Source organism: Mirounga leonina, unplaced genomic scaffold, assembly GCF_011800145.1.
Source record: "Mirounga leonina isolate KUSES-001 unplaced genomic scaffold, KU_Mleo_1.0 Mir_195, whole genome shotgun sequence".
NCBI lineage: Eukaryota > Metazoa > Chordata > Mammalia > Carnivora > Phocidae > Mirounga > Mirounga leonina.
Window position 1 is genome coordinate 12,124,522 of NW_023270490.1, and position 19,557 is coordinate 12,144,078.

The following is a 19,557-nucleotide window of genomic DNA, read 5'->3' on the forward strand; positions in this document are numbered from 1 at the left end:
CGAGAACCTGCCCTGGAGGCCCGCGATCTGTCTCTGCACCAGCACGTGCACATTTCTGAGCAAAACTAAACACACAAGAGCCTTTCGTTTTCCTGGAGCCTCCCTCCCGCCCTCCACCTCCACAGCTGTTGCCGAGATAGCCGCCCTCACACCGTGGGTCCGAGGAACCAGACGCACCGACGCCCCCCCGCCCCCCCCCGCGGAAACCAGCTCCAGGCCTCCGTGCCCAGCGCCCACACAGGTAAACGCTGTGGCACCTGCCAGCACCCCAACAGGACCTCAGCAGCCACTAGAAAGGACACGCTCTGCTAGTCCCACGGGGTGAGCAGGTCAGGCTCCTCTGAGAGAGCTCTGTGTGGCCCGGGGGGCTGTGAGGGCCACGCCCCCCCCACGAGCCACCATCCCCTCCAGGGGGCTTCCTCCCTGCAGGGTCCTCCCGGGGAGGGACCTGGGGTCCAGCTGTATCAGCAAGCACTCTCACGTGGGGGTGAGCGTCCCTGTCACTCAGTATCCCCAGGACCCGACCCCCAACACCCAGCAGCTCTGGCTGCTCACAGAAGCCCCTCAAATTTGGGGCAAATGCTCTTTCCCAAGGCACGCCCTCACGTCAGCCACAGCCCCACCACAGCTGAAGACGGGGACCCTCGTGCTCCCCCCTCCCAGGGCTCCGCAGGCCTGCACACGGCCCCCCCCACACCACCTGGAGGCTCTGTCCAGGGAAAGAGGACGACGGGGGGATGGTCTCTGCCTCCAACACCTTGGAAGGGCTCCAGCTCTGAGCAACCCCCCCAACCAGCCTTGCTGTCTCTCCCAGCGCAGACACGGGGCCTAGAAGCACGACCCAGGGCCCCCCAACGCCCAATGTCCTGGGGAAATATTCCCGCCCCCCCGAGTGTCAGAGCCTGAGGCACGGCTAACTGTACTCAGCGAAAACTGACACAGTCCCACGTGGCCAGTGGCCCCTGGACGGGGCAGTGTACCCAGAGAGCCCGACCAGAGCTGGAGGGAGCTGGGCTGCCGGCGCCCACAGCCTCCCTGAGCACGGCCCCACGGGCTCGAGGGGGCAAGGACCCCCACCCAGCTCAGGGGCTTTTCCTGCCCACAGAAGCCGACAGCAGGGCCCCGAGAGGGGCGGGCAGGCCAGCCCAGGGGGCCTGGGGACCACGTGGGTGGAAGGGCGCCCACAGACACTCCCCAAGACCAGACTGAACAGACAGGCACTCGGACACAGCACACTGCTACCTTCAACAGAGGGACCCACACGGACACGGGGGCAAAGCAGCTGGAGAACAGGGGTCTCCTCCAGGCACAGGGGGAGGGGCAGTGAGAACCGGGTGGGGCAGGCCGGAGACACACCCAGAGCAGCACAGCCCGAGACCCGAGGCCTGGCCCCCCACACCCTGACCCTGACCCGGACGGCCTTGGCCTGACGCCAGCACAGCCGCAGTGGGTCCTGCCCAGCCAAAGGACCCCCACACCGCCGGGGCGCATGCCCACCGTGAGCCCGGACCGGGAGGGGGCCTCTCGGCGGCGGAGTGAGGGTCCCTGTGCCCACCCCATCCACCTGCCCAGACCGTCAGCGCCAGCAGGACCCTGGGGTACAGGTGGCAGGCAGTGGCCTGGCCACTACCGCCCACCCACCATGGGGCGGGGGCAGGGGGCCGGGGGGAGCACACCCCCATGAGCACTTCCCAGAGCAGGGTCCCCTTGCCCAGCAGCCCTGGGACAGACCCACCCCCTCGTGGGCCCCAGTGGCAGAACAATTTCCTGCATCCCTACTATGCACCGGCTGCCGGAGAGAGGGTCTGCGGCTGCCCCGGGGGATGGGACAGAAATGCCGCCCTCCCGCACCCAGCTGGTAAGTGTGCATCCCAGGGCCTCAGCCCAGGGTCCGCCAGGAGGAGGGCTGGGCCAGGCTGGTCCTCGGGGAAGCCACTGGGTCACGGGCAGGCAGGGACACACAACACACGGGGAGGAGACAGAGGAGTGGTGTGCGGAAAGCAGGGAGAGGGGAGCCACGGAACGTACCGGAGAGCCCGGGGGAGGGCTCCCGTGTGTCCTCACCTTGAGTCCTGCTTTCAGGGTCAGCCACCTCCTCCCCAAAGACAGACGGACGTGAAAGGGGCCCAAGAAGGGCAGTGACAAGATTAAAGGCACTTGGGGGGGGCAGGCAAGAGTGTCCAAATTGGGGGGAGGGCAGGAGAGAGAGAGAGAGAGAGAGGCTGAGACGAGGGGCGTGGGGAGGGCAACGAGAAGCCGCATCAGGCCGGGGGGCCTCAGGTGGACGGGGCAGAGCCGCGGGCCCGCCTCCCCCGGGCTCAGGGTGCAGCACGCGGAAGCGCCCGGGGGCCTGAGGAAGTGGAGGCAGCCCCCTGGTCCCCCACACGCCAGGCGGAGCCCGGCACGCATTTCCCACTCCTCCCTGATGACGAGCACAGAGCTCTCCATGCCGGGTAAAGCAGCTTGGCCCCCTGGCAGCTTTCTGAGCCTCTGTGAAGGGTTCGTCCCCTTTGCTCCTCTGGCTCCAGGGTCACTCTTTTTGATTCCAGACATAGGCTGTCAGTCCCCTTTGGGGCACTTGGGGGATGGAGGAGGGCAGGGCTCAGCCTAACTCCAGCTCCACAAACTGAGTGGACAGCTGAGTCGCCTACGGTCCAGAAGGGCACTCACGGAGGGCAACCGGACTCTGGCCCGGGGTCAGGGGACTGGGTGCTAGGGGACACCGGGCTCAGAGGACTCAGCACAGTGACACACATGCAGGCTGGGGTCCACCAGACTTGAGAGTCATGAAATAGCCGGGATTTTCCCTTGAATACAGGGAAACAGCAGATGGCTGTCCGCCCTTCTCTGCCTGCAGATACGGCCCCGGTCTCTAACTAGCCTGACAGCTAACCCACCTGCAGAGGCTGGGCAGGCAGACACAGAACTGGGGGGGTCCGTCTCCACCAAAGAGGCGGGACGCAGGGCTTGAGAGTCTGGCCCTGATCCGGAGTGGGGGTGTTCACAGATCTGCTGCCTTGGGGCCCCGGGGGGGGGGGGGGGGCGGGCAGAGGGACCTGCCCTTCGGCTGCCCCACCCTGGAGCAGTGGGACAAGTTTGCTGAGCACAGGCAAAGTGATTTAAGGGCCCACAGCGCGGCCGGCGGGGTCCAGACACACAGTTTCACACGTGAGCACGCACAGACACGGAGGGACCAGCACGGCTCATGGCAACGTGCCCGGGCAGCAGGGGGCAAGCAGGCACTGACCTTGGAGAGGGCTCCGGCTGAGGCTCCTTCCTTTAAACAGAAGCGACAAAGCAGTTAGCAGCAGGCCCGCCAGGCACCCACCACGGTCCGCCCCACCTGGCGCCCACCTGAGGCCCATGCACCCCAAGAGCCCCTGGAGGGCCTGAGGAGGCAGGCCTGCAGGAGAGAGGGAATTCTGGAAGTGGTTATGGCCCCAGGTTTTAATGAGAATCACCAACATTAACTAAGTTTCACGGAGGAAGTGAGTGCAGACGGAAATGCTAACAGAGTCCGGTTCCACAATCCGTGTTCGGGACAGACAGCTGCTCTGGTTCTTTCCACTGGGCTTCACGGGATCACTCTCTTCCGCGTGGTTCTCCCACCAAGAGCGAATGGCCAAGGCCCTGGGACCGTGCTCAGCCCACCCTGCCCGTGGCTTGATGACGCCTCCTGGCAACGTTCATCACGAGCAGGAATAGAAGGATGGAGGCTGGGACTGCACTCGGCGGATCCCCAGGACGACTGCAGGGGAGCCCGAGTGCGCTCTTCGGGGCACCCCCGAAACCTTTGCAGAGCACCTGGTGTATTGATCCACTGGCCGAACACCTGTAACTGAGGCGGCAGGAGGGCGTGCCCAGACGTCCTGCTTGGGGCTGGGGTCCCTGAGGACCGGCCCCAACCTCCTGGGCTCCCCTTGCCATGCGGTCCAGGGACACGGTGTGCAAAGGCTTCCGTGGGAGCCCCAGCCCTGTGCTGCCCCATCCCACAGCCGCCCTGACCTCAGCCGCCAGGGGCTGCTTGCCGCGCATCCGTGTGTGTCCCTGGGACCACAGATCCAGTGGTTCCAAACAACAGGAATTTCCCTCTCAGTCCGGAGGCTAGAAGTCAGAAATGCAGGTGTCGCTCAGCAGCAACCCCCTCCCCGCCCCCAGGGCTGGGGGGGGGTCCCCCTGCCTCTCCCAGCCCCTGGGGCCCCGGGCGCCCCTGAGCTTGTGGCCAAGTCCCTCTGGTCTCTGCTTCCTTGTCACACGGCCTCTCTTCTGTGTCTGTCTTTTCAGGACGGTGTCACCGGGTCTAGGGCCGCCCTAATCCAGGGTGACCGCATCTCAAGATCCTTAACTACATCTGCAAACCTTCCCTTTCCCCAAATTAGGTCCCATTCATGGTTCCAGCGCATGGACATATCTTTTGGGGGCCACCATTCAACTCACTACATTCTATGCCCCTTACACCCCAACACCCCAAAGTCTCAACCCATGACAGCATCAGCCCTATGTCCAAATCTCAACAAAAGCTCAGCGACTCAGAGAGTCCAGAATCCCAGCATCCCGGTCATCTGAACTGGGTGTGAGTGAGACTCTGGGGGTGATCCTTCCTGGGGTAAAAGTCCTCCCCAGCTGGGGACCTGTCGCCTCTAGAAAACCAGTGATCTGCCCCCAAAACACAACAGGACAGACACACCATCTGAACAGGGAGAAGTGGGAGGAATAAAGGTCACCAGTACCCAAAGTCAGGCCCAGGGGAAACCCCACTTGGTGACAAACGACCCAGTCACCCCCAGGGGCCCCGGGACCCAGGCCTCAGCATGCTTGTGGCCACATGCCCCCATCTCTGCCTCCCTTCGTGTGGCCATCTTTGCTGTCTCTTACACAGACACTTATCATTGGACTCAGGGCCCATGCTAATCCAGAATGATCTCGTGTGGAGATCCTTTACTTAATAACATCTGCAAAGACTTTCCAAATAAGGTTTTGTTCGCAGGTTCCAGGGCATGGACAAATCTCAGGGGGAGAGGCCAGGGCCACCACTCACCCCCCACGGCGGCTCCACCCCACGGACAGCTCTTTAGAGGCGGCAAACCGCTGGGGGCTGCCCTGGGCATGGGGGCCCAGGCGGCCGTCCCTCTGTCCACCCTCCTGTCAGGTGAGCCCTCCTCCCCTGCACACCTGGCTCTGTGCCCCCCACGCTCCAGAGTCACAGATTTTGGGATTACAAGAGAACCAGCAAGCACCATAGTGGGTGCATCCACCCAATGCTCCGGGGAGATGTGGGGCTGGCGCTCCACCCCCGTATCCACCCCCCAAACCAGCCACCCTCTGGGGATGCGAGCCTCCACCGAGTCAGCAGAAGTGGAAAACCACCAAGATCACCAGACCCCGGGGCATCCTGTAGCTGCCTGCCCCTCCCGGGGACCCCCCAGGAGCCCCTCTGCTGACCTGAAGGTGAGCCCAGATTTACTCTTGAGGTTCCGCAGCAGCTCCAGCTGGTTCAGGGGTGGGATCAGTCTGCGGCGAGAAGAGACGCAGTGAGCTCCTGCCCGCCGGAGCCTGGGTGGCCCGCAGCCCGGCTCCCACCAGCATCCACTTCACACACAGTGCCTGCAGTGGTCATGCTGGGGGCTTGGGTGTGGCCTGTCCCAGGCAGAGGGAGGGGGGAGCTCCCCGGCAACCGTGGCCCTGGGGGCCCTCTGCACCCTCTGGGCTGCGCCTTTCATAGGGGCCGTGGCCCTGGCAGTGGGCATGACCAGCATGCACGGCAGAGGGGCAGGAACGCCCCCAGGCTGTCATGGAGGGCACGGACTGGGTCCAGAAGGTACCGGAAGACAGGTGGGGGGGCCTTCCACCCTCCCTTCTCCCTCTCCAATCCCTGAACACCCCTAACACCCCCAAGGGGCAGTACAGTTGCAAAGAGTACCCCTCTCTGCAAAGCTACGCCCTCTGCCAAAGTCAGGGCAGGGGCCAGGGTCCTAGAAAAGGGCTTTGCTGGGCAGAGAGAAGCCCACTCTGGGTGTGATGAGCTGCCTGGGCAGCTGGAGGAAAAGCCCCTGGATCTTTGGCAAGCTGGCCCGGCTCTGCTCCATGCCCCCTCCTCCCAGACCAGGTCACACCCACCGAGGACAAGCTCATGTCCAGCCCCCTGCCTGCAGGCTGGGCATCCACCCACGGTGGCCCCTGGGCAGCTCCAGCCAGAACTTTCATGGAAACCGAGAGGGTAATCGAGTCCTCACCTTGACACCAAGGCAGGGGACCTATAAACCCTGGGAGGTTCCTGGGAGACCCCCAGCAGCCCCCACCTCCAGCCACAGGACCAGGGCCTCACGGGGGACTCCAGTCCGTCCCAACATCTGGAGCAAGCTCTATCCCTCACCCAGCCTCTGCCTGACTCAGGATCTCACTACTTTCTGCCCTCAGACACTTCTCATCTCATGTTGAGCAAAGGCCCCTTGTCCTACTCGACCCCAGGCCCTGGTTGCTCCTTCTCGACGCAGCCCCCACCCGGATGACACCCCCATCACGCTCTGACCCCCTCACCCTGTCATCCCGACCCCACTGTGATCCCCCATCCCACTCGGTGACACTCTCACCCCGCTGCGACCCCTTCACCTTGCTCTGACACTCTCATCTATTCTGTGACCCCAACTCCTCTCTGGGACCCCCCACTCAAACCCTCAGCTTTGGAATCCCACGCACTCCTTTAAAGCCACGCTCAAAGACCCCCACCCAGCCTCAGCCCCCAGCCCTGTCCTCTATCCTTCTTGACCCTGGGGACCCCTGACCCACCCAGGCCCGTGGGCCCCGGTCAAGCATCAGTGTCTGAGCCTCTACTTGGTGCGCAAGGGGGCAGCACTACTTCCCTGCACAGCTCAGCCTCACCTGCTAGCAGGTCCCCGCCTCCTCCTCTCCCTCCGCCCCGCAGACCTGGCCGGAGCCCACCCTGCCTTCGCGGGTCACTCAGTGGCTCCCCAGAGCCCCAGAGTCGAAGGATCGCTGCCCCCCCGGAAGCCATGGCACTGACAGCCAGCCTCCTAGTCTCTGGCTTTGCTCCGTGCCCCCCCTCCCCGTCCTGCTTCCTGACACCAGTGCTGCCCCCCACCGCCCCCCACCGTGGGTCCTGCTGTTTGGTCCAGCTCAGCTCCCTCTGGAGAGCGCTCTCTCCTCTCCCTCCTGCTCGCTCTTCCCTCCCCCTGCCCCCCTCCTCCTCCAGGGCCCGCCCAGTCCTAGGGGCCAAGACTAAGCAGGAGGTGTGGGCAGTCAGGTTGGCTCACACCACGTGCACAGGAGAGGCCCCAGGGCTGGACAAGGGGACAACACTTGCCTCCCCACTGCCTCTCAACCACCCACCCATGGGCCTGCAGCAGAGACCCTGGACAGCCCCCCCCACACACACACAGGTCCAAGATTAGGGACACGCAGATAGGATGTCATGCCTTGGACACACAGCAGCAAGGCACGGAACACGGATGGGCAGGGCCACGGCACCACACGTGAGGGCCACACACATGGCCCCCATCCCTTCGGGGGTGGTCATGGAGGACGAGAGTGCAGTGTGCCGACGGGAGTAGGGGACGTGTCGGGGGCATCCCACAGGACAGAGCAGCGGCTGGTCAGGGGTCAGCCGGCTCCGAGGGGACCAGCTCAGAGTCCAGTCACCCAGGCCGAGGTGGGGAGGGCCTGGGACTGGCTGAAGAAGATGGACCAAGGGAGGGTAGGAGGAGCCTCAAGCAGGGTACCCCCCAACTGCTGGGCTGCCTGGAGCCCCAGGAGCCCAGGGCCAGCTCACAGGGGAGGACGCTGCCCCGCGCCCACCTTCTCCTCTGAGCGAGGCCTCTGGGGTATGCAGCCAGTAAAAGGCAGATGCTGGGGTGGAGATGCCCGTGGGGCTCAGCACCCTTCTCCTTTCTGAGAACAGAGGGTTAGCGGTCTAACACAGTTCCCAGGCAGGGCACCACAGGCCAAGAGCTTCTGCCCAGGAAACCCTGGCTCGGTGTACACGGGGAGAGGGTGGACCCTCGCTCTGCAGGCCTGTGTGTGGATGCCCTCACACAGCACCACCCGCACCCCTCCCTCAGGGAAGGGCCTACAGAGGAGCTGCTCTGTGCGTGGGGTAGGATTTCCTGTTGCAGCTCAGCACCCCCACTCTGGGCAAGTGACCCCCTTTCCTCCCTGCAGCAGGAGTGAGAGCTCCACGCCCCCCCTCCCCTGCCCCGTGCAGACACAGTGATCCCGGACAGCACACAAGGACCACAGGCCCTCGGTGCTCCCAGGTCCAGAGAGGGAAAACCCAAACAGCACCAGAGGCCAGCTGCCTGCTGGGAACGGGGTGCCCTCCCCCAGCTGGGATGGAGGAAGGCCCATCTCCACCAGCTCTGTGCCCTGCGGGCAGGGGAAGAGGTGCAGGGGAGGGACACGGGGACTGAGACAAGGCAGGAAGCAGGACAAGGAACAGAAGACAAAGTAGGACAGACGGACCCAGCCTGAGAAAGCAGCTGACGGGGGCGGGGACGGTCAGAGAGGGAGCCGGGCTCCAGGCAGGGGCCATGGGGAGAGCAGGGCGGTGCCTGTGCCCGGCGTGGGGAACACAGGCTGGGCACGGGTGCAGGGGTGCTGGCCAGCAGCCCTGCTCTGCAGACCGGGGGGGGGGGGGGGGGGGGGGCTCCGGGGCAGCCCTGTACCAGCCCCAGACAGAGAACAATCACACCACACACGCTGTCCGTCCCATGCATCTCCTACCTGGAGGCCCCGTAGGTTTGAGTTTGCGAGCTTTCAAGTGTTTTCACACACACACAAAGGGAAAAGAACGGAAATTTTAAAAGAACGGGATAAGAAAAAGAAAATGAACCAAATGGTCAAGGAAAGTGGGGGAAACAACAGAACAAAGAAAATTAGCACGAGGGTCCGCCCTGCTCAGGCCCGAGGGCTGGGGCATGGGGCTGGGAAAGCAAGAGCCTTCAGCATTCCCAGGGAAGGTGTGTGCCCCTAAGTGGAGTGTTCCAGAAAGTGCCCGGTGGGATGGGTGCTGAAGGAGGGGTGGGGCCGCATCCCCTGCCTGGCCACCACGGACTTGGGGATCCTCACGGGGACGCTGGCCCAGCCTAGAACCTTGCCCCACGCCAGCTGCCCAGCCTAGGGTGGAAACCTCTAGGGCAGGTAAGGGACTTCCTTGGGCTGGGAAGCCCCAGGGCTCAGCTTCACCCCCCAGGCGAGGGCAGGCCAGCAGGGTGGTGTTCACCCCAAGGGTCCCCAGCCCCTCTCACCTCAGACCTTGTTCTAAGCCAGAGCCTGGCACAGACATACCCTGGGGGTGGCCACACGCTCGCTCTGGGCTGCCACCCGCCCTCAAGAAAAGGTGGGAAGCTGCCTGCTGGCAAACCCGCGGCCTCCAGGGCCACTGGCTCAGCCTCCACCAGCGGCCCCCATCGAGGGCTTCCGGCCCTCTCCTCCCACCGCAGGGCACCTGTGTGTTGTCTGTGTGCTCTGTGCGGGGGTGGGGGGGCCTGCAGCCCCGGGCAGGGGTCTCCTGGCCCTGGAGCCTCGACATGGCCCTTCCCCCACACTGTCCTCGTCGAAGGACAGGGTCAAGGTTACCCTTCCACTTCCAACACTCTGGGGCCGGCCCCGCCGGGCAGGGCTCCACACTGTGGGCCACCGCCAGAGGCAGCCGGCATTTACCTCCAGGAGCTCTGGGGAGGAGGGCCTGTCTTCGCAATGCTCACAAACAATGCGACCGACAGCAAGGAAGCTAAGCAAAGGGGTGGATGGAGATGAGAAATAAGAGCCACGAGCTATAAAACAAAGAACAAAATTAATACTGCGAAATAAATCACACACAGAACTCCTTGAAAAGTACATACGTTGTTTTAAAAAAAAAGAAAAATCGATGGGAATCATGAGTAACAAAAAATGGGGTTTCAGAACAAACAAAATGAAACCCCGGCGAGGCAGCGCACGCAGGCAGCCGCGGCGGGTACCTGTACATGGGCATGGTCACAGTGCGCTCGTAATACTGCCACGTGGAGTGCAGGTCCGTGCGGGACAGATTGGTGGCGTAGAACCTCCAGGCCGACTGCAGAGGGGAAGCAGCGAGGGTCAGACGCCTCCCTGCGCTCCCCGCCCCTGCACATGCCCCCCAGGCCCAGCCCCCGCCAGCCTCAGGTCACCCTTTGTAGGCCGGACACACGCCACTGCAGCCAGCCTGACCTGCCTCCCCCGCCACTGGTGGTTGTGCCCTGTCCTGGTGGTCGCGCCTGCTCCCCCAACCCTCAGGGGTAGGTCACACTGGGTATATACACGGGTGACCCCCGGAACCGAGGCCAGGGGGCAGAGCCAGGGATGCGCAGCGCTCCTCCCCAGCTCCCCCCCCCGCCCCCCCCCCCGCCCCCCCCCCAGCTCCCCGGGGCGCCTCGCTCCTCCCCCCAGGCAGTGGCGGGGTGCTCAGTGAGGGAGGGAGCCTGAGCTCAGCACCGGCTGCTGGGCTGCTGGGCTGCTGGGCTCCCGGACCGTCCTCAGCGGGCGACTCCGCGCACAGGTGAGCTTCCGCTGCTGCGCAGCCGCCCTCACAGCTGGTCTGCAGGAGCCCCGCCCCCGCCAGCCCGCGGCGCCCACCTGCGCCCACCTGCGCCCACCTGCGCCCTGCCCTCTGCGCTGGACGTCCCCGCTCCGCGCGACCACACAACGCCCGGCCTGTGGTGACCGGCCTGTGGTGACCGGTATCAAGACCTTTGCAAGACCCCTTGGCTCTTTTTCATGATCGAATAATGTTCAATTGTACCAAACACCGTATTTTGTTCACGCACAGGACGCGCGGCTGCTTTCTGCCTTCCCCCACCGGAAATAGCGCCGCTGCAAACATCGTGGAAAAGGTTTTGGTTGAACATCGGTTTTCAGTTCTTTGGGGTCTGCACGGGGGGCGGGGGCTGCCGGGTCCTCAGGTAACGCAGACCCCCGAGGGACCACCCCACCGTTCTCTGCGCCGCTTGCACCCCGCGACCAGGCACCGGGGCTCCAACTTCTCCGCATCCCCTCCAGTTCTTTCCTACATTTCTCACTTCAGTCGCCCCAGGGGGTGTGAGGACACCTCGTTATGGTTCTGACTTGCATTTCCCTGATGACAAATGATGGGGAGCATTTATCTCACGTGCTTATTAGCCATCTGTAGGTCTCCTTTGGAGAAATGTCTGCTCAAATTCATTTCTAAATTGGTCTTTTTGCTCCTGAGTTGTGGGAGTCCCTTATGTGTTCTGGATACTAGATTCTTACCAGAAATATGATGTGCAAATATTTTCTCCCATTCCGTGGGTTAGCTTTTCACTTTCTTCACAGTGTCCCGTGAAGCACAAAAGTTTTGTATTTTATTTTTTAAATATTTTTTTATTTTTTATTAGAGAGACTACAAGCAGGGGGAGCAGCAGGCAGAGGGAGAGGGAGAAATGTGGGTCTGGATCCCAGGACCCCAGGATCATGACCTGAGCCGAAGGCAGACGCTTAACCATCTGAGCCACCCAGGTGCCCCAAAAACGTTTTAATTTTGATAAAGTCCCATGTATTTATTTTTTTCTCTTTTGCTTATGCTTTAGGTTTCCTATCTGAGAAACCAACGCCATGGAAATTTACACCTGTTTTCTTCTAAGAACCTTAGGGTTTGGCTCTTATATTTAGGTTTTTGACCCATTTTGAGTTAATTCTGTTTTTTTTTTTTCTAAGATTTTATTTATTTATTTATTTGAGAGAGAGAATGAGAGAGAGAGAGCATGAGATGGGGGAGGGTCAGAGGGAGAAGCAGACTCCCTGCCGAGCAGGGAGCCCGATGTGGGACTCGATCCTGGGACTCCAGGATCATGACCTGAGCCGAAGGCAGTCGCTTAACCAACTGAGCCACCCAGGCGCCCGAGTTAATTCTGTTTAAGAGTCTAACGTTATTCTTTTAAAATTGGATATTTGGTCGTCCCAAGACCATTTGTGGAAGAGACTATTCTTTCCCATTGGATGTTTGCAACACCGTGGTTTGAGACTTGTTTTGTGGCCCCAAATATGGCCCATCCTGGGGAATGTTCCCTGTGCTCTGGGCAAGACGCGCTGGGCTGTCCCGGGGATGTCTACAGGTGCGGCTGGCTCCTGGACCGGGTCTTCTGCTTCCTGGGCTCTTCCATCCAGGATGCGAGTGGGGCGTCCACGTCTCCAGCTCTTATCGTACAAACGTCTGTTTCACCCCATAATTCTGTCAGTTTTTGCTGCATATACTTTGGGGTCCTGCGTTAGTGTGTACGTGGTTGTCACTGTTCCTTGTGGACCGACTCTTCTGTCAACGTGTCCTGACCCTCTTTGTCTCCCGTCACAGGGTCGGATGCAGTCTAGACCATGGCCCTCGGAGGCCACGGTTCCCGGGGAACATCTCTCTCCTTTCTTGTACTTTCAGCCTTTCACTGTCCTGGGGCCTGGGGTGAGTCTCCCACAGACAGCATACGGCCGGGTAGATTTTAAATCTGTTCTTCCCCCTCTGCCTTTCGATTGGGAGAGTTCAATCCATGTCCGTGTAACCTGGTTACGGACAGGCCTCCTGCTGCGTGTGCTTCTGAGCGCCCCCCCCCACTGCCTTCCTGGGGGGTCAGGTTTTCCCTTGCCCTTTCCTGAAGTTTTAAAAGCTGTTTTCTGCATGTCACCTGTGGATGACGACTGGCGTCTCACACCCACAGGAGTCTAGTCTGAATGCGCGCCCGCCTCTCCTCAACAGCTCACAAGCTCTGCTCCCCGCCCCCATCCGCCCCCCACTCCGTGCTGTGACCGCTAGCAATCACGGCTGATTCGCCGGGAGCCAGAAATGGGGCTCTGTGAATGCTGCCTCGTGCATTCATCCTTTAAATCACATAAAGAAACAAGAGAAGAGTTTTTCAAAAACATGCTGCTACTCCTTTGATATTTGTCCACCGGTGACCTTTTACCGTCTGCATGCCCGGCGGCCACTCCAGCCCTGAGACAGTTTCCAGGTAAAGCCCTGAGCTGACCCTCTGGGGGCTGTCAGAGGTCAAAGCAAACCACCACACTCCCAGAACGAGGCGCACTTCTGCCTCCCCAGACACCAGCAGCCACGCCAGGAGTGCCCCAGGGCGGGGGGCAGATGGCGGGGGGCAGGGCTGGGGGCGGGGGGAGGGGCAAGGCTGGGGGGGGGCCGGCAGGGGCATTTAGACCCACACGCTCCCAGCTGGGCGGCAGCTCTCAGGCGCACGCCCCTGGCTGATGTAAGATTTTGATTCAGTTCCTGAGAACTGAGAAGTAGGATGCCCCCGAGGACGACCCCATCTTTAAAAAGGAAAGACGTGGGAGGGCGGGGCTGTGTCCACCGGCTCCCCAGCTCTGGAGAGGGGCCCTCGGGCAGCCTGCTGCTCGGGCGCCCCAGCTCAGGAAGTACAGCTGGACCCCGAGGGGCCTCTGAGCCCCAGGCAGTGGGATGGGCTGCGTGGCTCCCTGAGTGGGGTCTCCACGGAGCATGGCTGAGCCAGCACACCAGCCCACACGGGACAATGGCCACGGCCCGCGCTGTCACAACTGCAGGCCTCAGGCCTCTGTGCTGGTTCCCAACACACTGCCCTGACGTCCCCGCCCACCGTGCTCCTGCAAAGGGCTGTGGCCCGTCCACACAGGGGAGACACCAGGGCTCCGCTCCCAGACGGGGCAGGAGCCTGCCGGGAACTCCCCTGGTCCCGGGGGGGGCCCACCTGGACTCACCTGGATCAGGCCCGCCGCGGGGTTCCGTCTCTTCTCAAAGTGCTTCTGCCGATGTTGCTCTTGAACTTTCAGAGCAAAGCCAGACCCCAAAATGCCCTGCAAGTCATCAGAGTCAGACCATGTGCCGGGAGCCACAGCCCCCACTCCCACCCTGGCCTGTACATGCTGAGGGCCTCATGGGCTCTGCCTCCCCACCTCCTCAGTCCCTAATCACGTGGGGATCTAGCTGGGGGAGAACACTTGGATTCAGGGTAAAGGAAACCTCTGGCTTGCAGGAGCATGGCAGCGCCCACCCGGAACATGCCCGGACCCAGAGATCATCCTCCTTCTTGACTGTCCGCACTGAAGCAGGTGCAGGCCCAGGTTCTTGGTGAGCAGCCACGTGGGAGAGCAGTGTCCCCCCCACCAGCCACCGCTCTGCCCTGCCCCTTCTGTGAGGGTCCCCTAGAGACCTGACAAGGGATCCGTGTCACCGCAAAGCACTGCTCTTGGCCACAAGGACCCTACTGGCCAGTCCCATAGGGCTGGGAGGCCCAAGAGTGACCGACAGATGCCACAGCTTGAGGACGGTCAGAGTGCTCCCACGGTGCGTCACGGAAGCCACCAGCCCCCAGCCAGGGCAGCCCTGAAAGGGCGCCTCTTTGCACCAGACCTGCCGCCTTGAGCTCCTGGGGTGCTGGGGACCCTGCTGGAAGCAGTGCTCCTGTCCCATGGACCCAAGTGGGCAGGTGCCTGGGGCTGCACGTGGCCCCCACCAAGGGCAGGAAGGGGCAGCAGGACTTACCGCGGGAAGAGCAAAGAAGGAGACGCCAATGAGGGTGAACGTTGCAGCCAGGAGCCTCCCATTCCAGGTCTGGGGGTACTTGTCCCCGTAACCAATGGTCGTCAGGGTGATCTGTGGGACAGCAAGGCCGGTCACTCAGCAAGGCCTGGCAGCGACCACCGTGGGGGCCATGACCCTGACCTGGACACTCTTCCTAGCGCCCAGGGGTCTTCCACAAAGAGCTGCCCTCAGGACAGGCTGGACAGGCACAGAGGCCAGCCCTCCCACACCACCCACACGAGGCCCAGTGAGGCCAGGGCCCGCATCCCCGTCCTTCATCCCTGCAACAACCATCCCCAAACTCTCCGGATCCCTCCTCTTGCCCCACATTCCAGGGCGGGGTGTGGGGTCACCGGGAGCCTCTCTTCCCACTCCACACCCGTCAGAGCCTCCCACGGAGGGGGCGGGCGGCCGCTCTGGGCTCAAGGTCGGGCAGCAGCCAGGAAGCCCAGAAAGAACCAGCAGCTGGGCAGGGATGGGGCTGAGCAGGAACCACAGGCCGGGGGACAGAAGACGGAGACAGGATGGGGGCCTTAGGAGGGTGACTTAGAAGCGGAGGCCAGAAGTGCGGGACGGGCCCTCCCCCAGGTGCGGCTGGAGCATCAGCTGCCCCAGCGCAATGTGGGGAGCAGGACGGGCCTCCCTGGTGCACAGCGGGGAGGCCAATGCCCATGCACAGGGGCCTCAGGCACACAGGAGGGCCCGCTGCCCACGGGGCGAGCCCCAGGTGGCTCCCACCAGACCTGCCAATGGGGGCGGGCATCTGCCAGCACCCCTGGGGGCCACCCCCACACTCCAGTGCACAGAGCCCACCTAACCCCCACCGTGGAGTCTGGGAAACAACACTGGATAAATCACGGCAGGGACTTCTGGGCCTGTGTGCACAGAGTGAGAAACAGGGCACCGTCCCCATTCGGGCCTGCGCAGAAGGTTCTGGAAAGGCACCAGTAATGAGGAAAGGCAGCCGGGAGTGGGCGTGGGCCAGAAGGGGATCCACTCCTCACCACAAAATCCCCTGGTCAGAACTTCACCAAGTGCGATTACCAAGGTTTTCAGTATAAGTGTATTTTAAAAAATGACAAAAGACACTTCAAATCACCACTCCCTCCAAAAACTCTGCTGGGTAACAGCTGAGGTTGTGGAAAGGAGCCCCAAGGGCAGGAGTAGGACCTGGAGGACGGGGCTCAGGGCCAGGAGGTGGGAAGAAACCCAGAGTTCGCGGGACGGGAGTCTGGGTGAGAGACCCCAGCCGAAGGGAGGCGCCTCCAGACCCCACCCCAGCGAGCCCCTCCTCCACTCCAGGGCAGGAGTGAGGGACAGACCGGAGGGGGACGGACGGGCAGGCAGGGGGACAGACCGGCAGGGGGACGGGCCGGCAGGGGGACGGGCAGGTAGGGGGACACACCGGCAGGGGTGGGACAGGCCAGGGGACAGACCACATGAGAAGGGCAACAGTGCGGGTGGACCCAAGCTCTGCAGAAAGCCCTCCAGGGGGCAGATCTTCTCAAAGACACCAAGATCCTCCCACAGAAAGAAGAAATCTTATCCATAAAACAAAGGAATTTTGAAAATGAAATGAAAATCAAACTGGCTGAGACGTAAGGTTGGGGAGGTCTCCTAGGAGCTGGACAAACACATGAGGAAATTGAGAGGAACCAGAGGACACGTCCCAAGGTCCTGAGGTCCATGCTGGTGTTGTCGGGCCTGGAGGGAGGGGGACGGACTGGCTCGGGGGTCCAGGTGGCAAAAGCACGTGCACAGGAGGATGCCTCCCTGAGGTCCCCGTTCCAGAAGCGCATGGGAGTGGGTCCCCGAAGTGCCCGCAGGGAACGGCCACGCACCCTCAGTGGCCCCCGGCAGCTGGGGTGCAGGGAAGTGGGACTTCCACAGACACTCAGGTCTCAGAGCCATCGGCCTGCTCCTCCAAAGTGAGGGCAGACTGGGGCGGGCTTGGGAGGGACCCAGGGCGGGGACCCCCCAACACCGGCCAGGGCCCCCCATAGCTGTGCAGGCCTGCAGAGCAGAGGGAAAGGGGCTCAGGCAGGACGTCTATCTAGAATGACGAGGACAGCGGAGGAGCCGAACCTCACTCTATCACAGCACCAAGTGGATAATTAAGGTCTAACGCTTCAATCGGGGAACAGCAGCATAAGCATGTAATTTGGGAATATGGAGGTAAACCCCCAACAAAAGCCTCCCCACAGGCAGGAAGGGGCTGCACGTTCACTGTTCCCTGCCCACTGTTTATTCGTCCTGTTTACATCTATGCAAGCACTACTTCGGTCAAACACTCAAAAAAGAGTTTCGATTCAGTTCTCAAAGATGGGAGGACTGGTCCGTGCATAAGGCCGGGGGCGGGACAGGCCGCGTCACCAGCCACTGGCCCAGGGCCCGCCCCCGCTGCTTCCCGCACAGCTGGATCAGAGGACAGATTCCAGGCCTCCCGGCAATCAATACAATAATTACAAATAAATTGCATTCTCACTTAAATGCGGGGAAAAGCTACACATTCCTTCTCCCCGTTAGATGTGAAGTATCTGCCGAAGGCCACACAGCCAGCTTCTGTGGAAGGGGGTCTAGAGTCCCAGGAGGCAGTGGCCCCGTACGACCCTCCATGCACCCCCAGGCCAAGTGCTCAGCTCCCTCAGGAAGAGCCCCACAAAGGAGGGACCCTCCAGCGCCCTGCCTGGGGACATCTGTGGGCACAGGCCAGGAGAAGCTGGGCCAAGCTCCGTCCAGCTACTGGGGGTGAAGCCCTCAGGGCTCAGCCTGGTCCCCACAAGGCACACTCCACAGACACGGGGCCGTCCCCACTCAGGGTGGCCCAGGAAGAGGCAGGTGACAGGAGAGGGGCCGTCCAGGAGCCTGGGAGTTGGGCGGCCGTGAGCAGGGGCTGTGGGTCCAAAGGCTCCAGACCTCCCCTGGGTGGGGCAGCCTGGAAGGTGGAGCCCAGGAGAGCCAGGGGCTCCGGTGTCCCTTTTTCAAACTGTCCTGTCCCTCCCGCCCCCTCCTCCCCTCCAGCACAGAGGTCTCACACACAGGTGGCCAATAAGGAAGGAAGGTCGATGACCAGCCAGAGCCAGGCACAGGCTCCCTGGGAGCTGGGCCTCTGTCCACCTGCACACCCGCCATGCACCCCCACCGTTGCCAGCCTGGGCATCCTGCTTACGACTGGCCAACAGGTGGCCCCAGAGAGACACCTCCAGCCGGAGAGAGCCCTCCTGGGGTCCATGCCCGGGGGGCAGAGGGCACATCCTGGGGGGGGGCGGTGCAGACGGTGGGCAGGACAGGACCCCCAGGGAAGGACGATGACCCCAGCGGCCAAGACTCACCAGGCCCCACCAGAGGGCGTCAGCATAAGTGTCAAAGTGATCATTCTCCCCCTTCTCAGCCAAATACACCAGAAAGGAGGCCAGGATGAGGCACAGGAAACCGATGTACCAGGCAGTCACCAGCTCCTAGAAGAAAGGCTCACGTCACAGCCGCCCGGCCCCAGCAGGCAGCGTCCTGCCCAACCCATCCCTGGCAGTGCTGAGGGCCCACCACCCTGGGCAGGCATGCTATGGGCTCAGCGTCTGCAGGGCTGTGTCCCCACAGAGCCCCCAGCCACCCAGGCCAGCACCTGCTGGGCTATGTGGCCCTGGGCACAGGGCGGGGGGCGGGCGCTTGGTTTTCTAGTCCCAGCGCTGGGTGGTCCCTGGACCTGGGCGCCCCCCACGCGGAAGCCCAGCACACCCCGTCCCCCAGGCTTGGAGCGCTCCCCCAGCAATCAACAAGCATTCAGGCTGCACTTGAGACAATCTCCCTGAGCGTGGAGGAGGCTCCTGGAGGGGTTGGGGGGCCAGCATCTCAGCACTTTGGGGACCGACACCCGCCCTGTCCACCAACCAAGCCCCCAGCTCAGGGCTCAGACACCGAGGATCGCCGAGCTCCTGTTGGGGCGCAGGGCTGCAGGCCCCTCACGCGGCCACCTCGAGCCCAGCCTCCAGGGGCCGGTGTCTGGAGGTACCGACCCCGCACACCCACCGACCGCAGAGCATGCTGCGGAGCGGCTGCTCCGGACAGAGCCGAGCGGGACGCACAGCTCACGGGAAGACGCCGGGAAAGCGGGGCTGGGCTGGCTCCTGTGTGCCCTGACCTGGACCCCATCCAGCAGGGCCTGGGACCCACGCGGCACCGCTCACCTTGCTGTGGGCGTAGACCACGGAGCCCAGCAGCTTCCAGGTGCCACCACGCCGGTCCATGCGGATCATGCGCAGGATCTGCAGGAACCGCAGGCTCCGGAGCGCCGACGTGGCGAAGACGTTGCCCTGGGAGCCAGCGGCCAGCACGGCGATGGAGGCAATGAGCACCATGATGTCTGCGGGAGACGGCGGGGCTCGAGGCAGGGCTGGCCCCCTGCACCTCCATTTCTGGCTGCAGGCGACGGGGCCCCCAGGATGATGGACAGACGGACGGGAGGCACATGCAAAGGGCCAGCAAGGGGCCAGCACTACTGTCCCCCCCCCCCAGCCCTGCCCTGGGCAGCAGCTGTCCCGCCCCCCTCCCCTCCTCCCGCCGCTCAGGCGGTGTTCACCACAGGCGTGGACGCCAAGAGGGCAGGTGGAAGAAACTTCCGGAAGCAGCCAGTCCGCAGTCTCGGCCTGCCTCCGGGCCAGCATGCACACTCGGCTTCTGTGGGGCTGGCAGCCGGCCTGCACCCACTCCGGCCTCACCTATCACACAGAAGGGCTTCCGGGCAAACTTGAGCCGCCCCCGCCAGCCGCGGTACCGACAGCAGCAGCCCGCTGCCCAGATCCGCACGAAGTACTCCACGCCGAACACCACGATGGTCACGATTTCCTGCAGGAGGGGCCGCACTGAGCCACGTGCCGGCCGGGGCAGGGCAGGGACCGAGCCGCTGCTGGGGGAAGGGGGGGTGGCCCGTCCGGGGGGGCCGGTGTTAGTGGGGGGTCCGTCCAGTGTGAGCAGGTGTTAGTGGGGGGTCCGTCCAGTGTGAGCAGGTGTTA

The 19,557-nt window shown here is 62.9% G+C and overlaps 1 protein-coding gene across 1 annotated transcript in view; it reads right to left on the reverse strand.

Annotated features, from left to right (window-relative positions):
- Positions 1-19,557, reverse strand: part of KCNQ2 (potassium voltage-gated channel subfamily Q member 2) — a 38,129-nt gene that overhangs the window by 13,088 nt on the left and 5,484 nt on the right. Inside the window, exons 4-12 of the mRNA XM_035025656.1 lie at positions 19,264-19,390; positions 18,733-18,908; positions 17,881-18,006; positions 14,510-14,620; positions 13,726-13,821; positions 9,975-10,069; positions 8,737-8,766; positions 5,443-5,511; positions 3,248-3,277 (exon numbers count right to left, since the gene is read on the reverse strand). Of these exons, the coding sequence (XP_034881547.1) occupies positions 3,248-3,277; positions 5,443-5,511; positions 8,737-8,766; positions 9,975-10,069; positions 13,726-13,821; positions 14,510-14,620; positions 17,881-18,006; positions 18,733-18,908; positions 19,264-19,390 (860 nt within the window). The remainder of the gene's footprint in view (positions 1-3,247; positions 3,278-5,442; positions 5,512-8,736; positions 8,767-9,974; positions 10,070-13,725; positions 13,822-14,509; positions 14,621-17,880; positions 18,007-18,732; positions 18,909-19,263; positions 19,391-19,557) is intronic.